Source organism: Cryptotermes secundus, unplaced genomic scaffold (genome assembly GCF_002891405.2).
Source record: "Cryptotermes secundus unplaced genomic scaffold, Csec_1.0 scaffold345, whole genome shotgun sequence".
Lineage (NCBI taxonomy): Eukaryota > Metazoa > Arthropoda > Insecta > Blattodea > Kalotermitidae > Cryptotermes > Cryptotermes secundus.
In genome coordinates, this window is record NW_019723306.1 from 1,049,706 (window position 1) to 1,074,245 (window position 24,540).

The 24,540-nt window shown below is 42.0% G+C and overlaps 2 protein-coding genes across 3 annotated transcripts in view; both read right to left on the reverse strand.

The window, feature by feature from the left end:
• Positions 1 to 6,541, reverse strand: part of LOC111861760 — a 32,103-nt gene extending 25,562 nt beyond the window's left edge. The window contains exons 1-2 of the mRNA XM_023846593.2: positions 4,262 to 6,541; positions 1,731 to 2,023 (exon numbers count right to left, since the gene is read on the reverse strand). Of these exons, the coding sequence (XP_023702361.1) occupies positions 1,731 to 2,023; positions 4,262 to 4,396 (428 nt within the window). The 5' untranslated portion in view covers positions 4,397 to 6,541. The remainder of the gene's footprint in view (positions 1 to 1,730; positions 2,024 to 4,261) is intronic.
• Positions 6,542 to 9,768: 3,227 nt separating this feature from the next.
• On the reverse strand, positions 9,769 to 24,282 carry LOC111861757 (uricase). 2 transcript variants are annotated; one of them, XM_023846588.2, is made up of 6 exons: positions 24,186 to 24,282; positions 19,385 to 19,694; positions 17,535 to 17,730; positions 15,625 to 15,811; positions 12,325 to 12,448; positions 9,769 to 10,394 (listed from the first exon to the last, which is right to left on the reverse strand). In XM_023846588.2, exons 1-6 carry the CDS (start codon positions 24,206 to 24,208, stop codon positions 10,218 to 10,220), a joined length of 1,017 nt encoding a protein of 338 aa, XP_023702356.1. In that variant the 5' UTR covers positions 24,209 to 24,282; the 3' UTR covers positions 9,769 to 10,217. The 2 variants fall into 2 exon arrangements, with proteins under 2 accessions (XP_023702356.1, XP_023702357.1); XM_023846589.2 differs by lacking the exon at positions 24,186 to 24,282 and adding an exon at positions 20,575 to 20,681.
• Positions 24,283 to 24,540: the final 258 nt, after the last annotated feature.

The following is a 24,540-nucleotide window of genomic DNA, read 5'->3' on the forward strand; positions in this document are numbered from 1 at the left end:
CTGATTTGGATGCCAGTGCTCAGGATATTAGATTGTTTCAAAATCCGCTTGACTGTGATGCTGCAGACGTCCCAAGTCAAATTCAAATGGAAATTATTGAACTTCAGAAAAATTATCATTTTAAAGCCAAATACAAGGAAGGAATTTCTGAACTCTGAGCAATTTCAAAAAATTTAAAGAAATTTGCTTGTAAATTTATCTCCATTTTTCGGACGACATATCTGTGAGAACAAACTTTTTTTCAGATGAAGTACATCAAGTCGAAATACAGGGCAAATTTATCCGATGAACATTTAAAGTCGCTACTTGTTATTAGCGTTTCAAAATTTGAACATCAATTTAATCAAATTTTAAGAATGCAAAAAGAATTCCATCATTCACATTAATTGTTTTATTATAATTTGTGATGAAAATATGAACATTTGCTGCTACTGTCTGTTGTCATTAATATACGATAATTTATTCTCACGTACTTTGTATTTAGTTTATGAAATTCTGTGCTTTCAATAAAACTCATATACCTAGAGTTATTAGTTTCTCATTTTATCCGGCCCGTTGAAAGTGCTGAATTACCTAATGTGGCCCGCGGTTCGAAAAGTTTGGAGACCCCTGGTCTAGAGAATATATAGGAGTCTCGACGTCTCACAGCCCTATGGGCCTTCAAGACCTATCACAGGGATAGCTTTACCTTTACTTTTTTAATATTACAATTATAAGGAAAATTAAAATATTATGAAAAATGAATAAAATAGAATATTTTTGGTAATTTGGGGGTTTTGGGCATAGACGAGGGGTGATAGTGAAATGGTTCTTGAGGGTAGAGACTTTGAAGATATGGACTAGTCTCATGCGACTCAGCATAGAACCGACCCAGTGGCAGCCTCTTGTGAATACAGACCGTGGAGGCGCACAGGGTTGTGAGATGTTGAGGTCCCCACATTTTCTAGGCGGCAAGGTTGTCATTCCTATACGCCAGCCGCCCTTTACCCCCAAGAATATTCCTGGTACTCATTTCTGTTAGAGGCCGAGTCGACCCCTGGGCCATAGTGCGGCCGGAAGGTTTAGGTCAACAGAAAAAATCCAATGACCTCATAGGGACTTGAACCGGCAATCTTCCGGCTTGTAACATAGTGCCTCAACCAACTACGCTACCGCGTGTCCTGAATACAGTAGTTACCATTTCTATAAAAGTTGGGAATTTGTTGACAAGCTGAACGACTATAATCTTCTTAACAAGAGCTCTGCTCCAGTGTCAGTTAAGGCATGAATAAAATAGCTATCATTTCTGACACTTCGAAGCTCTTCATTTTGATTTTATTGTAGTCTCTTTACGTACAATATAAATTATTCAAAGAGAAAAATATATAATATTTACATCAGCAACATATTTCAATGAGATTAAACTTTGTCACATTATCATTATTTTTCCCCCAGTTTAATGTTCATTTTCCACTGCTTTTATTTACTATGTCTGCAGTTAACTTTTCTTACAGGATTTTCATATATAATTTGTGATGTTATGCTTCATCAGTTCTTCATCTCGTGTCGTCACACCGATACAAGATGGAATTTCCTACTCCAAATAGCGCAACAGCGCAGAAGAACTTCGTTCTAAGGACCATTGCTTTAAATGATACAGAAGAGCATGATATAAACTCATTCTCTCGCCAGGAACAAGGATATGACGCAATTTGTAATTTCCTCTGGGAACCCGTGATATTTTTCTTTACCTGAATTGGATCAGCGACCTCGGAGGGCTGAAACGGAAAGTTCGTTCTCCTTTTAAATTGCCACAGAGTGTATGACCAGCGATAATAACATGGTCACCAGACGTGCAGTCACCCAGGTCAAAGGTCAGGAAGTTTGCTTCTATGAGGCAGATGTTTTCCGACACTGCTTCCACTACGTAGAGACACTGCAGATCAGGTAAGTACGGTTGGGGAAATCCCGGTGACTGTAGCCTGAACTCCGAGGTCACGTGCCTCACCACACACCCAGCGTCGCCCAGATGTTTCGACGGGAACTGCGTTCACAAAATGCAGTACAAACAAAATAAGGCAAGCGCTATCAGTTAAACAGAGGTAGTCGGCAAGAATCTGTGATGAACTGAACTACTGCAAACGGATAGAAGATAAATTCAAATTTAGGTACTAATTCGCATAAATAGAAATGTTCACACAGAAAATAAAAATTATAATTTCTGAGTAAGATTTGAGGTTTTCACCGAGGTGACTATGAATAATCCCGTATTCTTGGATGTGAGGCCGTGTAGATCTTGGGTGAACCGACGTTTCAGAGGAAAGTATCGCCTCCATCTTCATGGTATAAAAATCCACGAACGATGAACCAGCCTCCTGCTCACGCTGATGTATCCTTAGCGGATTTCTTATACCCTGAAAATTGAGGCGATACGTTCCTCCGAAATCTCGGTTCACACAACATCTACACGGCGCCACTTCTGCAACTTGTGCAACTTCTGGCTTCACTTCAATCGTCTTATTTTGTAGGCAAAATCTGAACATTTTGCCTCTACCGTTAACATTGATACAATGCGTTCCCTCGGTTCTTTAGTGCCCACTTACCAGACTTTACACTGCTTTATAATAAGGAAACGCGTAGTACGAGTCTTATGTTTGGAATTGCTGGCTTTCTGCACTTTGCAGATCTCATGACGTATTCAGAACAGAAGACATTTCTCAAACTGCACCTGCTTCCGCCCTCAAATGAAAATGTGGAGAGGCAGTTAATCTAAATCTCTTGAAGAATCGTGTTGTAGAATTCGAGAAGTAAGAGCCAAAATGCCATGAAAACTTGAGGTACAAGTTCTATTTCAGAGCGACAATAGTCGAGTCATTGTGATATTGGTTTTGGTGCCACATTCTACCATTAATATAGGGCCTATATAAAAATGAAATTTTGTAGTCCGTCTGTCTGACTGCTAAATTACTGATGGTCCTCGCCAGCGCAGTAATCAATGGCTCCGAGTCTCAAGATACCCCTGACCATATTTCACTGCCTGACGGTTCTGTGAAATTTCCTGTCAAGTCAAAGTCGCACTGCGGCTGACGATCGGTCAGTCAGTAAATCTTGGTGTAGAGCCCCTTCTGGGACTCATGACCAGATATTAATTATTACTGTTTGACAGTTACGGTCTTGTTTCTGTGGGGCGCTCTCTCTGACGAGAGGACGGGTCTGTCTTTTGTATATGCTGCTGGCTCTTGCCAGCGCAGTCTTTCTGGGATCCGAGTCCCTTGGGACTCGCGACCATGTTTTACTGAAATTTCCTGTCAGTATACTGTCACAATTGTTAGTCCTCAAGCTAACCAAAGAGAGAACACTCAAACATATAACATTAAGTACAAGTGAAGGCCACGCCGTAGCTCAAGCCGTTAGTCACTGGCTTCCCACCGCGGCAGCCCGGGTTCGATCCCAGGTCTGGTCAAGTGGGATTTGTGGTGGACAAAGCGATGCTGGGGCAGGTTCTCTCCGAGTACTTCGGTTTCCCCTGACAATCTTCATTCCACCAACTGCTCCACAATCACCCTCACCTATCATCTGGGGCTGGTACAATAGGCCAGAAGTGGCTGCAGTACAAGGGACTTGGTCCCACCCCACTAGCAATAAAAAAAAAGTACAAGTTAGAAAAGAGCCGACGATGTTATGGAAATGCGAAACCACTGCTTTATAGTCTGCGGATTCCATTTGAATTTTTAGATTTTTTCGTTTGACACTACAGCCCCAAAGATTTATCATTTCAGTAAAATTTATTTTAAGGAATATCAGGGAGAAGACTGGACATTTTGCTTCTGTGTTTACACTTACGAACATTTCTGAGGTATTTCTGCTTATAAACAGAGGGGCCCAAAAAGATGTATAACAACTTCAATGCTCAAAATATATGCTTAAATTATCTATTGGTATCCCCTCGGTTCAACTTTATTTTTTATTTCTTGCAAATTTACAGTCTACTCCATAGTAACAATATGAGTAACAAGTCGGTTCAATTTTGACACTGTCCGTAGACAACCTATATAACAAACTTTGACAGAGGTTATCTACGGATAATTTTCAAAATTGAACCGAAGATGTACCAATAGATTATTTAAGAAGATTTTTGTGTATTGAAGTGTGTATACATTATTTTGGGCCTTCCGTATATATAATGTATATATCATTAATAACTTCAAAAACATAAAAAATATTTTGGAACCCAAGTGCAACTGGCCAGCACTTCTCACTTCCATAGTGCAGCTAACCTTACCTGGGTGCCGTGTGTAGAAAGGTTAATTCGTTCTGCAAAAGAGACAGGTGGCCCTGTGTGCGCGTAGCCCATCAGGAAATGATAGTCAACAACACAATACAAAGCCACAAACACGTACACAGCCCACAGAAACATTGTACAACTCTCCCCAAGCAACCAAATGTCAGTAATGATTTTAAAACATTCTGAATGAGCAGTATGTTAGGATAAGTCTACAGAAAAGCGTTACATATGGGTTAGAGCGCCTCGCCATTGGCAAACTGAGATCACAGTGTAGTTCTGTAGAGCACTTGTTGACAGACTGGGAGGAACGGGGTATGTTTGAAGGGAAGGGTGGGAGGAAATGAATACAAATTTTCAGTAAAAGTTTTGAAAGTTGAAGTAAAATCGAGTGTGGCATTTGAAGAGGGTGGGTAATATTACGTGACACGTAAAATATAAAGGACTATGGGAAGAGTACTTGGTCTAGCAATTGTGCTACTGGCTGGAAGACAGGCGTTCGATTCTCGACATGAACAAGAAACTATGCCCTTCTCCACAGCACCCAGACCGGCTTTGGGCCCCACCCAGCCTCCCAAACAATAGGTTCCGGGGACTGTTCCTCAGGAGCAAAGCGGTCAGGGCTAATGCTGACCACTCACATCCAACCAGTGCCGAGGTCAAGAATAGTGGAGCTATACCTCCACTCCCCCATACGTCTTCATGGTAGAGTGTTTAGTTAATAAAAGAAAGGAGCAGCTTTACTCTTGCCTTACACGAAACATCAAGTAGATTTCATCCCACACAATTACCTTTATACTCTCACGTGATGAAGTGTAACTATAGACGGGTTTGAGATTGATAAGCGTCTGACTGCACTTTACAGCTCGTTATTACACACACACACACACTAATATCCATAGTCACTTCTTCACTGCCGTTGCTTAGTAGCGGCTTCCAAATGCGGAAGTCCTCCTTCCTCTGGCTTCCCGAACTATCCTCAGCCTCAGCTACCAGCTTCTCACAGCAACAGCTCACAATGACTGAACCCCAGTAGTCCTCTGACGACAACGCTACAGTCAAATTATATTATGACCAACGGTGAGTCGGCCAGTCTGTCTTGGTGTCAAGCACCCATCTGGGGCCCAAGACCAAATCTTTGTTATTGCCAGTCAGTTGAGTCATTGTTGATATGGGGCGCCCTCTCTGACGAGAGGATGGGTCTGTCATTTACAATTTCTGCTGGTCCTCGCCAGCGCAGTCATTCTCGGGTCAGAGTCCATCGGGACTCATGACCGTAGTTTAGTGTCTCGGATTTTGAGACTCCACCAACCTGGGGCACATGTATCCATATTTATATCCATCAGGAACATGGTGGTCCAGTTATATTCCCAGGCACTGGGGGCTACGGTGGAGGTAGTCGAAGCCGCGTCCACCCTGAGGGCCAACTGGTCCTGCTTATAACATCTCGGCACGGACGGCGTCGAAAATTTTCTTCCATTATTACTATATTCTGTTGATACAATGGAAACATGCTTGATTGTGGAGCCGTTACTTAGCAATGGCTCTTGTATAGTTGCCTATTTCGTGGTCGTTGCCTAGCAATAGATTACATGCCACTATATTATCACATTCTTAAGAATCCAATCTGCAGAGAAACAAAGTGCATAGTCAAATACAGGGAATTAATTCTTATGTGTCTCAGAAGAGAGGTTGTCGCGGCCATGACATGTGACGTCATGAATATAAACAGAGGTTAACGAACGTTTTGGAAGAAGCAGAATTTCTTCTACCCTTAACATGGTGACACTATATTATTCCAAAATATACATAACCAGCTACCACACTACACGACGTCACCCACCAGTCTTATTGTTCCTTCTTTTGCATCTTTTTCCTTAACTGCGTGTATACAGTGTGACGACAGCGATTCCGCCATCTTGAACGGAAGGTTGCGCTGTCATGTGACAGAGCATGCGTGCTCAGTGGTAACGCGTCTGAGTTGTGTTGCACCTAATTCGATTCTCTGTCGGAGCAACACGCAGGCCACACGAGCGATTTTCCCCCGCCTGTAAGCTGGTGAATATGACGTGGGAATGCGACCTACAAACATGAGCGCGCGTGGCCAGACGAACTTTAAGCGTGCAACATTCCTGCCCTGCAGCCATTTCAATTGAATTCTCCCCGGGCTAGCGTGGCATGAATACACACACTTCTGATTTCATAAATTGTAAACCACCTGGGTAACTTGTTTCATATGGGCCGCGCCAAAGCTCAAGTGGTTAGTCACTGGCTTCCCACCGCGGCGGCTCGGGTTCGATCCCGGGTCTGGTCAAGTAAGATTTGTGGTGGACATAGTGGAGCTGGGGCGGGTTTTCTCTGAGTACTTCGGTTCCCCTATCAATCTTCATTCCACCAAATTCTCCATCATCATAATCACCCGGGGCAGGTACAATAGGGCAATCAGTGGCCGCCGTGCCGAGTGAACCCAGTTGAACTCCATGCACCACTAAGAGAATTAAAAAAAAAAACTTGTTCTATAAAGGTAAAGTTGTCCTTATCCTTAGTTAATTAATCGCTATGCCATGAAGACGTATGGGGAAGTGGAGGTATAACTACACCTCGGCACTAGATGGAGGTGAGTGGTAAGCATCACGCCCCAGTCGCTTTAACCCAGTACGCATTGCAGAGGTGACTGTGTGGGTCTCAAAGCCTGTCTGGATTATGTGAGGAAGAGAAAAATCTTGCCCCTACCGGGAAACTCGGATATCCAGCACTTCTCCCGTTCCTAAATTGATTTGTTTTAATATGGAAAATTTTATAGACCGCGCATTAATGTTAAATTAATTTCGAAAAAAAAAATCCAGGCTCACTTTAGTTGCACATGGCATATGTGAAATTTTCTATTTATTATCTTTCACAAATTAAAGAGTGGAGTTTGCAGTTCCTTCTTACTTTATATTTTTCCTGGACGTGAAATTACAGAGAAACAAACCTTATCTACGAAATGTATCTATATCTGTTTCCGGTGTGTTTACTGCTATGGGCACGAAATAAAAAGCACATGTACGTAAAAAGTGAGTCCCCCTGGTCAACGTGTCACTTCGCCTTATGTTCGTCATTTCCGCAGTCGCGTATGAGGGGCCACACAGGGGGGAAAGTTCGTGTACCCTTAGCCTGGGGGGAATGTACATGACACTGACCCCCCCGTTCGTCATTAATATCAGAATTCCCTTGCCAATACAGTTTACCGATAAAATGAATTTTGTTATTTGAAACAACACAATTTTCACGGATTACGTGTTCAGGCTTTTCCTCTACATTTTTAATTCTTAAAATTAAATGCTATTTATTTGCTTATTGACCTATCGCATCTGTGGTCTAGTGGTCAGAGTTCTTGGCTACAGATCCAGAGGTCCGGGTTCGATTCTCGGCGCTACCAGGTTCTCTGAAAAGTAATGGGTTTGGAACGGGGTCTACTCAGCCTCGTGAGGATAACTGAGGAGATATTTCAAGGAAATAGAGGCTCTGGTCTAGAAAATCGAGATTAACGGCCGTGGGGATGCGTTGCGCTGACCACGTGACACCATCTACCTGCTAAAGTTGGCACTAACTTCGCCGACAAGCGGCGGTCGCTGGGTCGGTATATTTCGCTTGCGGGCCACAGGCCACGGAGTTTGTATTTATTGGCCTATTTATTTTTGTTCCCGGCATGGGGGCAAATACTCCATTCTCACAGCGTTCAGACCGGCTCTGGAGCCCACCCGGCAGCCCCCCAAGGGATACGGGCGGACTCTTTCTTCGGGCTTATTGCTGCGGGGTGCGTGAAGCTGACCACTCACCTCCAACTTGTGCTGAATTCAAGAATGGTGGATCTATACCTCCACTTCCCCATATGTTTCTAAGGCATGCTGCTTAATTTAATAAGAACAGGAATAATTTTTACTTTTTATGTATTTGTTTATGCTTTATTTAATGACGCTATACCCCAGTTATGTGGTAGAATAAGTAGTCTGTAATGAACTCGAAAGGACATAGACTACAACATTAATTTCAGCATTTAACTAAAGGGGCTGAGAAAAACCACAAAAACCTTAGCCAGTATAAACCATTTCCGAAATTAAATCTGAACCCGGAATCTCTCGAATGTGAAGCAGTAATGATAATCCCAGGACCATAACATTGAGTAACATTCAATTTTGAATTAATTTAAAATTATTTATAAAATTCATTAAATTGTTACCGGACGTTTAGTCGCGTTTAAATTGAATTAGAAACCAGCTTTTCGGAACACCGTTCTGACTCCGTGATCAGGTTCGATCCTGAAACGTTGGTTATAAAATCAACTTTAACGCAGCTAATCAGGCCGCGCCATAGCTTAATCGGTTAGTCGCTGGCTTCCCACCACGTCGGCCCGAGTTCGATCCCGGGTCTGGTCAAGCGGGATTTGTGGTCAGGGTCAGGTTTTCTCAGATTACTTCGGTTTCCCCTGCCAATCTTCATTCCACCAATTGCTCCACAATCACCCTCATCTATCATCTGGGCCTGGCACAATAGGCCAGAAGTGGCCGCAGTACGAGGGACTTGGTCCCACCCCACTAGCATAAAAAACCGCAGCTAATCACCCGAGAAGTTTCGATATATTTATAAGACGTGAAATCTTCCTTACGTAAGCGTAAATTTCCTAAAACTGCTCCGTCCATCTTATCCTCGACGAGCTCTCGCGTTGGTCAACACACAACACCGCTTTACTGAGAATTGTTTATATGTGGAAGAGAATATTAGTCCTTCCTGTTATTTCGACAAGCCAAACACTTGTTCAAACTTCCGCGCCAAGCCCTAACAAACAGTGCTCAAGATAAAGTTGAACAAATCCAAACATTCGGATCCTTGTAGGATTAACCTAAACACATATCTCTCTTTGTGACCCACTTTACCTTAACATGTTTCGTCTGTTTACTTTCGTGACAAATCTACAAGTAATATACAACTTCTTTATTAAAACGGTCACAACACAACTATATTGAGGTCAGTGCCTAGTTTGGCTCTGCTACATGTTTCGGCTATTAGTAGCCGTCATCAGGCAAATACATGGCCAACATATATACACCATTGAACTGCAGACTAGTAAAACTGGATACAATAGTATTAATTATATTAAAATACTTGGCATAAAATTATACAATAAATTAGACTATATAAAACAAAAGTTGTAGTATAAAACAAGAATAAAATTCTTCGAGTGACGCTTTACATCATCGAGTCAGTCGTTGGTTTTTGTGATTTTGTTGTGTTCCCACGGACAAATTGGAGTATTCTATATTATGTGTATATATAAAAAAGTGTTTTGGAGGCTCGTGATGTAGATGTAGTAATATTAATGTTAATTATTTAGTCGGTGCCTCATCTTACAAAGTATTGTCCGTTCTGTAGGGAATGTAAACAACGACTCTTGTTGTGACGGTTTTAATAAAGAAATTGTGCTGTATATTATAACACAACAGGATGCATGAAATGAAAACTACAAGTAATATTCGTATTTTATTGCCTTTGATTGTATTGCAATATCTGCTTTTGTATTGCTGAGTGATGAACCTGATGCTTCACCATATAACGCAATGTATGCCGCTACGCCCCCCTTTCCCTCCTCTCTGTCCGTCTTTATACTTCAGAAGATTTATATCCACCAATCAAAAATCATTTCACACAAAAGTTGTAGCAGTTAAAAGAGAGTTTTGGAGGAATATGAAATGATATTAGGAAATTTTATTTTGGGTTCTCGCAGCGGTTACTGATGAATACTATCTTTTGGGATGTGACGCCGTGTAGTCCGGTAGAAGTTCATTTACGTTTCATATTGCATTTTTCTCTGAAAAGTCGATGAATTTATACCGGACTACACGGCTTAATGCCCCAGAAGACGGGGCTCTTCAACTGTGTTGAGAGAAGTCTGCACACTCCAGAAGTGTAGGCCTGACTACATCTTCGCCCGTGCTTGAACGTTGCGCTGCAGAGTCGCGTGTATGATGCCGCAAGGTTTGTCCACGGGTTGGTACACCTCCTCGTTCTTTCCCTTGACGACGCTCTGCGGAAACTTGGAGAGGTCAAGCGTGAAATAGTGCTTATTGGGCATGGACATGTCGATACGTTTGATCTGCACATACAGACAAATCTCCTATCAATTTTCATGTTATCTTACATAGCCTATATGTGTGAGCCCGCGCCATAGCTCAAGCGGTCAGTCGATGGTTTCCTACCGCGGCGTCCCGGGTTCGATCCTGGGTCTGGTCAAGTGGGATTTGTGGTGGACAAAGTGGCGCTGGGGCGGGTTTTATCCTCGTACTTCGGTTTCCCCTACCAATCTTCATTCCACCAAATTCTCCGTCATCATAATCGCCCGGGGCAGGCTACAATAGGCCAAAAAGTGGCCGCCGTGCCGAGTGGACCAAGTTGGACTCCACCCCCCACTAAGGGAATTAAAAAAATAAAAATTAGCCTACATGTGACCCAGATCAATGCAATCCGGTTCTGTTTTTCTGAAGTTGGTTCCACATTTTATTAAGTAGGTCGTTCTTTACGCCTGTAGGAAAAAAAATATCGCGGTTTTAAGATAAATAATAGTTAATTAGAGTGAGGTCTGCTTGGTTCCGAGACCATATAATATTCTCAGCAGAAACAGAATATAAATTCCAATCCATATTAAATGTTTAAGATGGTTATTACACGACGCCCTCAGTATCAAGACTATATTCGATTATAGAATGATTAATTGTTATGGAGCAATTGGTGGAAAGAAAATTTGTGGGAAAGAGAGAAAATTGTTCAGAGATTATACATTATAAATAGGACACGATTAAATTAAAATATTGTGTACTTGAGCGCGGACTGGATTAATCTGGCTCGGGATACGGAGCAGTGGTCGCCTCTTGTAACCACAACAATGAACCTTTGGTTTCAATGAAAGACGGGGAAATTCGTGACTGAGATTTGTTACCTTCTACAAAATCTCTTCTCTCTGAAGTTGGTTCGTCGCTTGGCTGCTTTTATATTGATGCCTCATACACTTATTTAAGTTATAAATCTTTTGCACGTCTGTGTGTGGGCAGGAATAGCTCAATCAGCAAAGTATCTATCTACGAGCTAGGCAAAAGGCAATCTATCCTTCGCCACAGCTTCCAGACAGGCTCCTATCCAATGAGCATCGAGATAATTTTCTTGGGTATTAGTTATTAGTTAGTTATTTTTAGAGAGGGTGGGTTTCCCCATGCACCGCGACCAGTTTGATCTGTTGTGCTTCCCTCTCTGATATTCTACCAGTCTCTGTACCCTACCGATAAATGGTGCGTACCATCAGTCCCGCCGAGCAAGCGAGTTCGGCCACTTGCTTAACGGTATCTATAATGCTTCCCCCATCTATCAGAGGCCTTAGAGACTATTGTTGGGCGGGAAACGTCCTGGAATTTGGCTCAGTGATTCCCTTTGGGGATATGAGGTTCTTTTATGTGTCGTAAAGTTACGACACGGGACACACAGCTTAAAGTCCCTCCCGGAGGACTTGTTCCCTGAATTTTTCCGCCCTTAAAAATTCGACTACCTCCGCCGGGTATTTGAACCCGCGTACCGTGAGTCATGAGGTGGGAACGTTACCTCTAGACTACGGAGGCCGCTATTTTCTTGGGTAAAACAAAACGAGATATAAAGTTACTTCCGACTAATACAGAACTCAGCCGATCACGGTGGCCGCATGGTGTAAGGCATGGAATGTCTTCGCCCGCTCGAACATTGAGGTCGTGGGTTCGAATCCCACTCAATATGTGAATGTCTGCCTTTATTTCTGTGTTTGTGTTAGGTTGCAGCCTTGCGACGGGCTGATCCCCCGTCGAAGGAGTGCTACCGACTGTCTAAGATTAAGGAACTCAAGTGAAGCAAAGCGTGTCACGGATGTCTTATGCTCCAAGTACGAGCAATAGGAATAAAGACAGCTAGACAGACAGACAGACAAATATATAGATAGATCATCCTAATATTTGACTTTATGTACTCCAGTTACTGATAGCGTCGCAAATCGACCAAAAACCGCATACCTGTTCAACTTTGTCGAGAATCTTCCTTTCCGCGAGATACAGGGTGTTCTGGACGGATGGCGAAAATATGCCAGTGTCTGGAGGACCAGCAAATTTGTCGAGAATACACTCCTTCACAGTGTCCCTGTAGGACAGACACAAGGCATAAGAGTAACGAGGGAATCTCGTTCTGTTACTGCACAAGGCAGGTACCTCTTCAGAGAATGAGGCATCACCCTGTACCTATAAGCTTTTCTGCTAAATGACAAATTCTTGCCCATAAAATCGTTGACAGTCAAAGATTATATTTGTTAATCCAATAATAAAATTAATACCCATATTATTACTTCTTCAGAATCCAAATATTATTTGGCATTTTCCATCATTAGAAGTCTTACGTAGGCCGCACACCGGTATGAATCAAAACATGTAACAGTTAAGACACGATGTCTGCGACATGACGCAAAGAAAGGAGCGAAGTTGAAACGAATGAGATTATGAAAAGTGCCGCACACCGCTGACGTCAGATTCATGCTGACGAATAACGAATGAAGCAAGACTGCTTCTTTCGTCTCATGTCTTGATGCTTGTCTTGAAACAGTTGGTGTGTGGCCGCCCTTAGAGGGCGAAAATAGTGTCTTGGGCAAAGGCACAGTGTTTGAATCCTATTACCTTTATACAAAAATCCTAGCATGGATCACGGCTGTTTTCCGTGCCGGTGTCATTGTCTTGTATGTAATTCTACTTAGTAGTAATACTGAAGTTGAAAAACGCAAATTTACTCGCTTAATTAAAAGAGGAAAAATCGTGAATGAAATTTCGAATCGCATCCGAAGGTTCTATCGAATTTCTTGTACATCATTTTGATTTGTGTCTGTAACGGTAAAAGTAGGGCTTGAATTTGGTATTGCCTTTAATTTGTATCTCTCATGTCGGCGGTACGAAACATTAAAGAGAATGGAAAGTGGTAACATTCTATATACTGCAGAACACTAGCTGCATAGCAATGTTTACTTTATAAGATTTGAGGCTTTCACGGCGGTGACTATGAAGAAAGCAGTCTTCTGGGATTTGGCACCGTGTATATGTGGTGTTAACCGACGTTTCGGAGGAACGTATCGCCTCCATCTTCAGGGTAGAAGAAAAAATATAAGAAATCTGCAAGCGAAGAGACCGTGAGAACCGGTAAAAGCAGACAGTCTGCGATACGTTCCTCCGAAACCTCGGTTAACACCACATATACACGGTGCCAAATCCCAGAAGACTGCTTTCTTCAATGTTTACTTTAATATCTGAAGTGTGAATCTGAGACCGATTGCTTTATTCTTCCAAAATATTCCAAGAAAAGATATAGTTGTGTGTCGACATAAAATGTCGCCTTCTCAAGTTTTATTCTTAAATCAGAACACTTGTCTTTTTTTTCTTCTAAATGTACACTCAATATCGTTACATCAAAACACGAGCGATATCCGGAAAGTAAAGATACAAAGGCCAGAAAACATTTACAAAGCATTTTGGGGGGAGGGATTCACTTGTAGCACTTTTACAACGCACCCTTATTTCTTTTTCAACACAGTCACCGTGGATCGCAGTGCGCTTAGTGAGCCTGGGAAGGAGTTCCTTTATTCCAACGCCGTAGGAACCTCCAGCCTGCTCTCTTAGCCATGGGGAGCAGTTCTTGGCACTTCTGGGCACTGTTGTGAAGTTCATCGATAGTTAAAACGTTTGTCAGCACTGATGCTTTCACCAGTTTTCGGGACGATTTCAGCAGTGACAACGGATGGCCTTCCACTCCTTATTTCATCACGAATATCATTTCTTCTTGCATCAAATTCAATAGACCATTTTGCCACGTTTTGTCTGTTCACAGCATTTTCGTCAGAAAAAGAAACAAGTTGGCTACGAATTTCAGCAGCAGTTTCATCTATCACGTGAAGAAATCGAATTACCGCACGAACCTCACATTTGGCGGGATTTTGAATCAACACGGCCATTTTAAACACACACTGAGAGCACACCGTTGCCGTGACTGTGGCCGGTGAACTCTGCCCTTCATACAGTTCCTACCTCACACGGCAGCACTGCCATTTAAACACACACTGCGAGCACACCGTTGCCGTGACTGTGGCCGGTGAACTGTGTCCTTCATATGGTTCCTATTTCACACAGCAGCACTGCAATTTCTTAAAAAAAAAGGAATCCCTTGCATTTTTACTAGACTTGTATCTTTACTTTCCGATAACTCTCGTACGTTAAGACTAGAATGTCATATTAGCATCGCTTTGCAACCACTGATTTCACCTCTTTCAAAAAATTATCTCCGTTTTTGACATATTCAGTAAATTAGACGTCAGACAACATTACGTAGTTCTAAGGGTCGAACATTTGACGCTGAACATTCAGTCTCAGAATTAATGGATCATTTTAGGACGATTAGAAAGGAATAATTAATAATGATTGGTGGAACATAATTGTTTCTTTTACAGTAATATTAATGTCAGATGTTTTCAGGGACAAACAAAACAACGTCAGGTTCAAACCACACAGTTTCAGAAATCAGGGTACATATCTTAACTGCCTTTTTGGTATACAGTTTTCGGTGAGGGAAATTCACGAAAAAGAAAATTAATTACTATAGGATTCTGACGATGGTGTATAACACACTGATATGTTGGGTTTTTTGACTTTATCCATCGTCCTGGTTTTTAAGATAACAAATAAAAACACGACGTTCACTGGTCCAGTGATTGAGGCTAGCTCTTTCTAACGGACCCAACTGAATAGGTGTTTTCCTTCACCTGAGGACGGAAACAGATCCAGTTTCCGAAACGTCGTGTTTTTATTTGTTATCTTAAAAACCAGGACGATGGATAAAGTCAAAAAACCCAACATATCAGTAAAATTAAATCAAAATTTGAATATGTAATGTCAAAATTTATTTGTTTATATATAAATTACTCTCTGGATGACTATGTTTAATGCCATGTGTAGGATTTGTTTGCTTTCTTCAGAACGGTGGTTATGAAGAATACTGTCTTTGGGATACGACGCTGTGCAGTCCATTGAAAGCCATCCGACGTTTCGGAAAAAATGTCGTCTATATATTCAGTGTCGAGGAAGAAGCCAAGTAAGAAGGCAGCAATCGGATTTGGTTTATAACTATGACTCTGAAGAAGGAGGCGAGATATTACTCCGAAATGTCAGTTGACTTTCAACCCACTAAACGCCATTACAGAAAGGAGAACTTTTTTGAATGTCAATGTCAGGTTAGGTGCAACATCCATCCCTTACAGCTGCCGCCATATCACAGTGCACCCTTACCAGACGCCGTCGAAATCGACGCCGTTCGCTGTGGAGTATTCCCAAGTGGCCGTGACGACGGTGCTGAAGATACGGTCGTTCGTGTCAGGCAGCGTGCGATATTCATCCTGGATAAAGTCAGTGAATGCTGACTGCGTTGTCTTCAGAACACGCAAGTCACGTAACCCACCAATAATATTCGGCCGGTCTGTGGAAACAGAAAAGCACCCCAAAATTCATCTATTTACGAGTAATATTCAAATATAAATTTTCTACCTCACACGCATCACACTGTGTCTCCATTTAGAAAACCAACGGCTGAAGCTATTTCGAAAAGAACTTCTGTTTATTCTGAGAACAGAAAATACATAACTAAATTCTGTGTCCAAAACACAGGCTTTAAACTAAAATGAGATTATATTTGTGGTTGTCATTGTGGTTTGAAGGCTTGGGTCGTTCTAATTTTTATAACGTATCAGCCAATGGCTGTACCTGTAAAACATACGGTCTCCACAATAATTTATATAAGTCAAGGGGGATCAGGTGGGCAGGGCATGTAGCATGAGTGGGGGAGAGGTAAAATGCATATAGAATATTGATGGAAAAGCCGGAAGGAAAGAGACCACTGCGAAGACCAATGTGTAGGTGGATGGGTAATATTAAAATGGATCTTAGATGGGATGGTATGGATTGGATTGATCTGGCTCAGGATATGGACCAGTGGATGGCTGTTGTGAACACGACAATGAACCTTCGGATTCCATGAAAAACTGGGAAGTTCTTGAGTTGCTGCACCATTGGCAGCTTATCAAGAAGGGCTCAGCTCCATGAGTGAGTGAGTGAATAATATTTATAGTTATTTGTGTTTTTAATGATGCTGTCAGTAGTCAGCCTATATAGGGTGGAATGGTCGGATAATTACATTGGATAGCATGTGGAATGAAGTGATCATACACTAATTTAAGATACTATACCACAATAAACTTGAATGGACTGAAGTTTACCTTGAGAAACTTCAAGGAGTATAACCGGGCTGTGGGTCGAGGTATGAAACCAGTGCCTCCAAAATACGAAGAAGAAACCTCCAACGATTCGAAGGAAGAGCACGTCATGAAAACAATGGGCTACTGACATCATCCAAAAATATGTCGTAAATAAATGAAATCAATATCATCATCATCTAAATTGACACTCCCCTTAAAATTTTAAATAAAAACTTCTTCTATATCTTTATTTTATTTTATCTCCAGATATTTATTTGTATTTTTATTTATGCATTTATTTTTTTTTGTTGATAGCTGTATATCTATAAAAGGTAATCAACGCCGTCCAGTGTGGCTGATAAATGTTTTTCTCTTTCTTTAATAATTCATCCTTGACATGCTTCGGTCGGAGCGACCATCTTCAGAAGGACATCATTACATGCAGAAACCACCATTACAATGTCTCTGTTCACTACCAGTGTATACAGACATTAATATTAAGATGTCATGAATATAAAATATCAGCCTTTAGCAACTACAGCGATGTGCATGAATTTATTACAACATTTAAAAATTATTATAATTAGTTTATTTACAAGTTTGGTTTAAAAAGTCTTTGTTAAAATCTAGACCCAATTTGGTTCGTGTCCTTTCTACTATGTATAAAGGAAGTTGAGTGTCTACCGCGTCATGGTTCTGTTGTTTGAAGAACAGGACTCTTTAGCGTCGTCCTGCTGTTCAGGCCACACTGTGTTGTTATACTTTATCGAAGCTGTATATTTAGTTTATCTGGTTCCCTACCTTTTCTTACTGTTCCACATGACTGAGCAATATTCTAGCCTGAGTATATAGAATATTTATGGCGTGGTGCTCAACTAGATAAGCACAGGGGAAACTTTACCTTTGCCCTTATGTAACACATGATATAGTACTATTCTTTTGCCTCACCGTTCCTTTTGTGAGTCACCATGCAAAACCGGAGGGCTCTTGGAGAGAAGATAAAGGCATGATTGTGGTCACTTCCGTCAACTTGGAGACGCTCCCACGGATATTCTTCCACGTGGACAGACGCCTCAACAACGTGTCGATACGTATAAAGGAAGTGGTTACACACCAGCAAAGCGAATTTTTCCGGGGACTCCACCTGAAGAATAAGCGCATGGTTTCATCCGGTCACGTGGTTCCGGAACTTCTGAAGACGGAGGCAGTATATTCCACCGAAATTTATATACCTATTTGCCAAGCTAAACGGTGTCATAACAATATTCGGACTTTCTGACATCTGAGGGAGAATAATCCGAGAAGGTACATACACCTCTGTCGCTCTTTACCCTTGATACCCACACTTACGTCAGGGTCATCTCAAGCTCCTTCCGCCTAATTAATTCATTTCACAGGACCGTGTTCTTCTTGAGACGCTAATAGTCGCTGAGCTATTCTAGAAACTCTTCGTCAAGGGGACTAACAGAAATGAGTACCAGAAATTAATTAATTTATTTTCCTGGGGAGTAAAGCGCGGCCGGCGCGTAAGGCTGACAACCTTACCGCCATATTTGAGCCGATTGTCTAGATAATGTGGGATCCTCAACGTCTCACAACCTCGCGGGCCTTCGCGGCCTGTTACAAGGATAGCTTTACTTTTTACTTTTTTTTACCCAGCTATTTCTTTAACGTTCAATATAATCTTATGCTCCTCCTAGGTTTCCAAACTTGTCTCCTACCTACAGTTCTCTAGTCTAACATTTTGTACGCAACTCTAATCTGCCCTTTTAATCTTGTCCTCCTTGGTGAGAATATCATTGCAATATTTGCCGAAGAATAAATATTATGAAGCCCCGCATGACATATTTTCCTCCTTCCTCATGTTACTTTCTATCGTTTAGTTCCTAAAATGCTCTGCCCACACACATCCATATTTCTTTGGGATTACTGAGAGTCTAGCCTTCGTCCATCGCCTAAGTATTCTGAAGGGCAACAACTCCTCAAAAACTTGAACTGCTTCCGTCTTCAGGTGAAAAGGTGATGAGGCATGTACTCAGTTGGGTCACTGAACAACCTAAGTAGCCAAATACAATGACTTATGCATCTGTATTCCTATAATAGACATTAATTCCTTCTAACGGACCTAACTGAGCAGATGCCTCTCCACCTATTCACCTCAGAACGGATAGAAGTCCAGTTTCCGAAACGCTGTTTTCTTTGGAACACAGGACGATGGCCGATGAGGAGGATTTTTTCAATTGACCTGATCCTTCCGGCCTCACTATGGCCCTGGGGTCGACCCAGCCTCTAACAGAAATGAGTACCAGGAATCTTCCTGCAGGTAAAAGGCGGCAGGCGAGTAAGGATGACAACCACACCGCCATCTGTGAGCCGACTATCTAGAGAAAATCTGGGAGCCTCGACGTCTCACAACCCTATGGGCCTCCACGCTCTGTTACAGGGATAGCTTTACCTTTACATCGGGCCTGGGCCTGTGTAATCCCGTGTGCACTACCCCACAGTTAGAGGCCGTTATAATTGGCCTTTGTCTGTGTTCTTCCCTTCATATGAAACATCAAGTTACCCGCCCATAATTACGAAAAAAAGTAACAGGTAAAATTACGTTTTTCTCAACGTTTTACTCATGAATACCAGGCGGGGAGACAAAAAATTCTGAACTGAATTTTAACAAGCATTCTCAGAATTTATTTTGCTCTTAAATTTCTTCGTGAATAGGATTTTTATTTGTTGCTGTTCGCAAAACATTTATGTCATAGATTACATAATGTACATGAGAAGCGCCTAGAAGGACTCACCCCGTATTTCTTGGCCAGGACATACACGATATTCTTCTGCGTGTCCGTGGCAATGATGTCTTTATTGTCGCCGGCAATGAAGTCCTTCTTTGACTGCAGCTTGAGGTGAGTGTCGACCTCGTACTCTCGGATGGTGTGGAGGCTACCTTCACGATGCACGTGAAGCAGCTTCACGTAGTTCTTGCCGTAACCATACTGCCCCAGCTCATAGCTGTCCCTGTACTCCTTCCCTTGGTACGAGTTACTCCTGTCGTCTTCAGCGTTTGCTGCCAAGTGTAAATGCCCGTTGGTGTGGCTGTCACGTTTCATTCTAGAAGTTTCACATGAAGATAATTCAATTGCAGTATTTTCGTAAAGTATTGCTTGCATTTATCGGATAAGGACCTACAGACACACACACACAAACACTGTTAGCCTATTTGCAGTTACGTAATATGGAAAGTTGGAGCAGGCCTGTATAAATCCTAATGAAAGGTAATGTTGTACCTGTGCTTAACTAATTAAGCGCTATGCCATGAAGGTGTATGGGGGAGTGGATGTATAGATCCACATTTTCTTCACCTCGGCACTAGTTGGAGGTGAGTGATCAGTTTCACGCTCCTGGTGCTTTAACCACGGGAAAAGAGTCCCTGGTACCAATTGGATAGGAGTCTGAGTGGGCCCTAGAACAGGTTTCGACGACGTGGAGAAGATACAATTTTTTACCCTACTGGTACTCGAACTCCGAACCCTCAGTCGTCCAGCCCGAAGCCAGTCGCTATATCGACTGGGCTAATCCGGCCTAATTCTTAGGTTTTCTCGGCCGAGGCTTAATGTACGTATATTTAAATTCAAGAAACACATGAATCCTGAAGTTTCAACGAAGGTGCACCTGTAGATTCAAGTCTTCTTTTTAAGACGTGGAGTAGTTTGGAAAGTGGTTACAAACTTTCTCGGAGGACTATGTTGCCTCTCTTTCAGTAGCCAGTAAATTTATGCTCTTCCGCAAAGTTTGTAATCATACAAATTTTTATATATATATACCAAATTATACGATGAAATAAGGAGGAAGTCCATAATGTGAAATAAAAAATGTGGTTAAAATATTGATATATTCCGGCATTTCAGAATCTTCTAATGTATGTCTTTATTAAGACTATAATTTTCTATTTACAGAATGTACAGAGATTATTAAAATATTAGTATTTTACCTGTTACAATATTTCGGAGACAAGAAAGATAGCAGAACTGTCGAGCAAGCAGAATGCGGTTTGAATTAGATCTGCCGCTGAAGACAACATAAGAGTGACGTATAACTACACAGTGCTCGAGGCGATATATCGCTTGAAGATATATCGAAATCTGTGTCTACTGCTGTTCCACGTGTTTTAGGTCAGAGGTCATTTACAATCGCTCGCTTTAATCATGGTTGTCAAGATGGATCTGACCTTGAATACCCTATCTTTAGTGTGTAATAAATTCAACACATGTCGCGTTTAATTATGTTTAATGTATAGAATTTAATCTTATAGATATATGTATGCAACGAGTTGCCATATTTTATTAATTTATGAATTTTCGGTTTATTTAACGACTTTATTCAGCAGCTGAGACTATAGAACGTCGAATGGAGGAATGATTCATTAACTGGAAAAGATGACGAAGGAAGTGGTCGTGGCAGAATTTAGGCATTATCTCGACGTTGCCTGAAAAGACCGAGGAAACTCATGTGGAACATTGAATATGATTGCCTGCTTCCAGGAAAGATGACAGACTGAAATAACGTACACCCAACAAGCCAAATTTTATCTTTTCTCGCCTGTAAAATATCTGCGTATTTTATGATATTCGTATTCACACTCCGAAACCAACTTCCTCAGAATATAGGAGTGTATCAAGCACAACAAACCATTGAAGGTCGCAGTGCTAGGGCCAGTTTTATGGCTCACCCTTCATACTCTGTGTATCTGTGGTCTAGTGGTCAGAGTTCCTGCCTACAGATTCAGAGGCCCCGGGTTCGATTCTCGGCGCTACTAGATTTTCTGAGTAGTAGTGGCTCTGGAACGGGGTCCAGTTAGCCTCATGAGGATAATTAGCAGCTATTTCAAGGAAATAGCGGCTCAGATCTAGAAAATCAAGATTAACGGCCGTAATGCATTCAGTTGTTCTCAAGTTAAGTGGACTTGTGGACCAACAGGTAAAAGCACAGAGCAAAGTTAACAGCCCCATTTTAGAATTTTTTTTTTTGCTAATGCGCCAAAACGATATTATTTTTAGACTTATTTTTCTTGCTAATAAGAATGTATGTAATTTGTTACTTAACACCTTTTTTTTTCCTTGGCACTACAGCCCCAGTGGGCCAAGGCCTACCTCCATGAACTTCTCCGTTCACTTCGGTTTTTCTAGATCTTACACATTCGGTAGGACTCCTTGGGCGGGTGATCAGCTCGTCACAAGGCCTCTACCTGTACACAAACACAGAAAAACGCACACAAACATCCATGCAGTGAGGGGGATTCGAACCCACGATCCCGGCTTCCGAGCGAGCGAAGACAGTACATGCCTTAGACCGCTCGGCTACCGTGACCGGCAGTGTATAAGAATAATATATAAGAATTCAGTTCGTACCTCACAGGAAACAGGTACGAACCCACGATCCCGGCTTTCGAGCGAGCGAAGACAGTGCATGCCTTAGACCGCTCGGCTACCGTGACCGGCACTTAACACCTAATAGATAAAAATTCACGTTCATGTTAACAATTATAAAACAGTGTCTTTGTTCCATCAATATTCGGACCTGAGAATTTCCACAAGAAACATATAATCGAGGGTATACATAATTTTTTTCCAAATATATGAGGCCTGAAATGTGAGAGGGAGACTAGAGGTCTGCTACTTCAGGGAACGAAAGTTGTTCACGATCTGAAAAATGCTTAGTAGACTGGATCTTTGCATATTATTGTTAAGATTCACATTAAATAGTAGGTTTTATGAGCCACTGCAGACAAGCACCGCGGATTTTAATCCTTTGTTTCACCGAGTGTCGTAATTTGGAGAGGTAAGTTAGGGTAAGTTGGGGTAATTGAGAGCAAGTTGGGGTAAGTTAGGGTACTTTAGACTTTAATTTTGACGAATTTTAATACGGAGGGCTGTGTGAGAAGCATAGAATTATATACTGGAACTTCGAAAATTTATCGCCATTTTAGTGAGGAGAGGATAAAGCCATGAAAATCTGTGTCCAAATGGAACGTCCCAAGACTTCTAGCCAGCAGTCCTGTAACTGGAGAATATATTGTCACATGTTTGCAATCCAGAAGAGTTACTTCCATGGAAACGCTGGAATATACCGTTGCATAGGAAGTCAAAATAGCGCTATTGTATTCCCAACAGTGAGCCGTTGCGTAGAGAACGCCGAATCTCCTCGGAGATGAGTTTCCACGGTTACAACAGAAGGTTCAATGCATAGCAACGGCCGCAGATATATAAGAAGGCAATACATTCGAAAAACAGTTGCCCGTGTGAAAGCGGGGTCGAATACCTCCACCGTGACCCTGCGAGTCGTAAGAGGCGACGAAAAGGAAAGTCTCAAATCTGAGACAGTAAAATACGGTCTCGAGTCCCAAGAGACTCATACCCGAGAAAAGACTGCACTGGCAAGGGCCAGCAGCATATGCAAAATACCGACCCGTCCTCTCGTCAGAGAGGGCGCCCCACAGATCAAGACCGTAAATGCCAAACGCTAATAAATATCTGGTCATGAGCCGCAGCTGGGGCTCGACACCAAGACCTACTGACTGACTGACCGTCAGTCGCAATGTGACTTGGACTTGGACTTGGATAAGACAGTCCTCAGAAGGCCGCCGCCGAAAGCAGTCTAGTATTTGCCGAGATACAGTGGAAGCAGTAACTGAGATACTGCAAGTGATAATAATTGTAAGGCGTGTGAGTGTATACATGAAGCACAATAAAGATTCGCTGAATCCGAGACCCGCGTGACACACCCAAACACGTGACAATATGATTCTCTGAGGTTCCCTTAGCAGTGTACTGTTACTTTTTTATAACAGAAGTATAATTTTCTCGTAACAGTGCACTATTCAAAAGATTGATTTTTAGAACGGATGAGAAAAGCGAGCTTCAAAAGAGGATTTATTTTTCTAAATTTATTTTTGAAGCCTCAAGAAGAAGATAAGAAATAGAGAGTAGTAAGGGAGGGCACAAATACTTTTGGGGCTTCGAATATTTCCGGGCACTACCCGCTTCTCCTTCTTGCAGACCTCAGTTTGAAGGAGGGTAAAACTTCAAGAATTCAAAAGATAAAGCGTTTCAAATTCTACTAAATATTTAAAAAGGCCGCATCATAGCTCAAGCGGTTAGTCGCTGGCTTCCCACCGCGGCATCCCGGGTTCGAGCCCGGGTCTGGTCAAGTGGGATTTGTGTTGGACAATGTGGTGCTGGAGAAGGTTTTCTCCGAGTACTTTGGTTTCAACTGCCAATCTTCATTCCACCAAATTCTCCATTATCATAATCACCCGGGGCAGGCTACAATAGGCCAATCAGTGTCCGACGTGCCGAGTGAACCCACAAAGCGAATTAAAAAAAAATTGTTTAAATTTTCTACAGCGCAGTGTACACGTCTTCACTACAAAGATAAGTCTGTTAGTGACATGTAGGAATATACGCAGCTTATTCCTAGACTCACATGAGTAAGTTCTTTGCGTAAAAATGTTTGCGAATGCTAACGCCACTCGTACTTACAGTAGCCATTGTACTTTATAGAGTTAACAAAACGAGTTCCATATGGGAAGTTCTGGCAGCTCACCTTCGTGTCGATGACCAGGGCATGGTGGAAGCGATGATGTGCTTTGTGGATCCACTACAGAAATGGGAATTCTTTGGTTGGAGGCCCTAGTTATGTGCTCGTGGATTATCTCTGACATGCGTTTTGCATTAAGCAACCACCATAAACAATGAACTTTATCTTTGCTTCCTTGAGAGTCAAAGTTATGACGAATCGAAATTACTGTACTTTTTTTCCATTCTCACAAATATTTCAACCCCACTTGAGATGTTAAAACTGACTAAGTACTTCCCGTACGAAATGCCAACAAAAAACAGCGCTTCCTAACTCGACGTCAGAAGCAAAGAACCAATACTCGGGCCATTTCGTAAAATAC

What these genes read in the sequence shown, in the direction of transcription:
- LOC111861757 (XM_023846588.2), bottom strand. Translation starts at nt 24,208, where the DNA reads ATGCCCTGGTCATCGACACGAAG. An exon ending in CCCTGGTCATCGACACGAAG is followed by an intron (nt 19,695 to 24,185) that starts GTGAGCTGCCAG and finishes TGAAACTTCTAG; the next exon opens with AATGAAACGTGACAGCCACA. An exon ending in TTCTCGACAAAGTTGAACAG is followed by an intron (nt 10,395 to 12,324) that starts GTATGCGGTTTT and finishes CTGTATGTGCAG; the next exon opens with ATCAAACGTATCGACATGTC.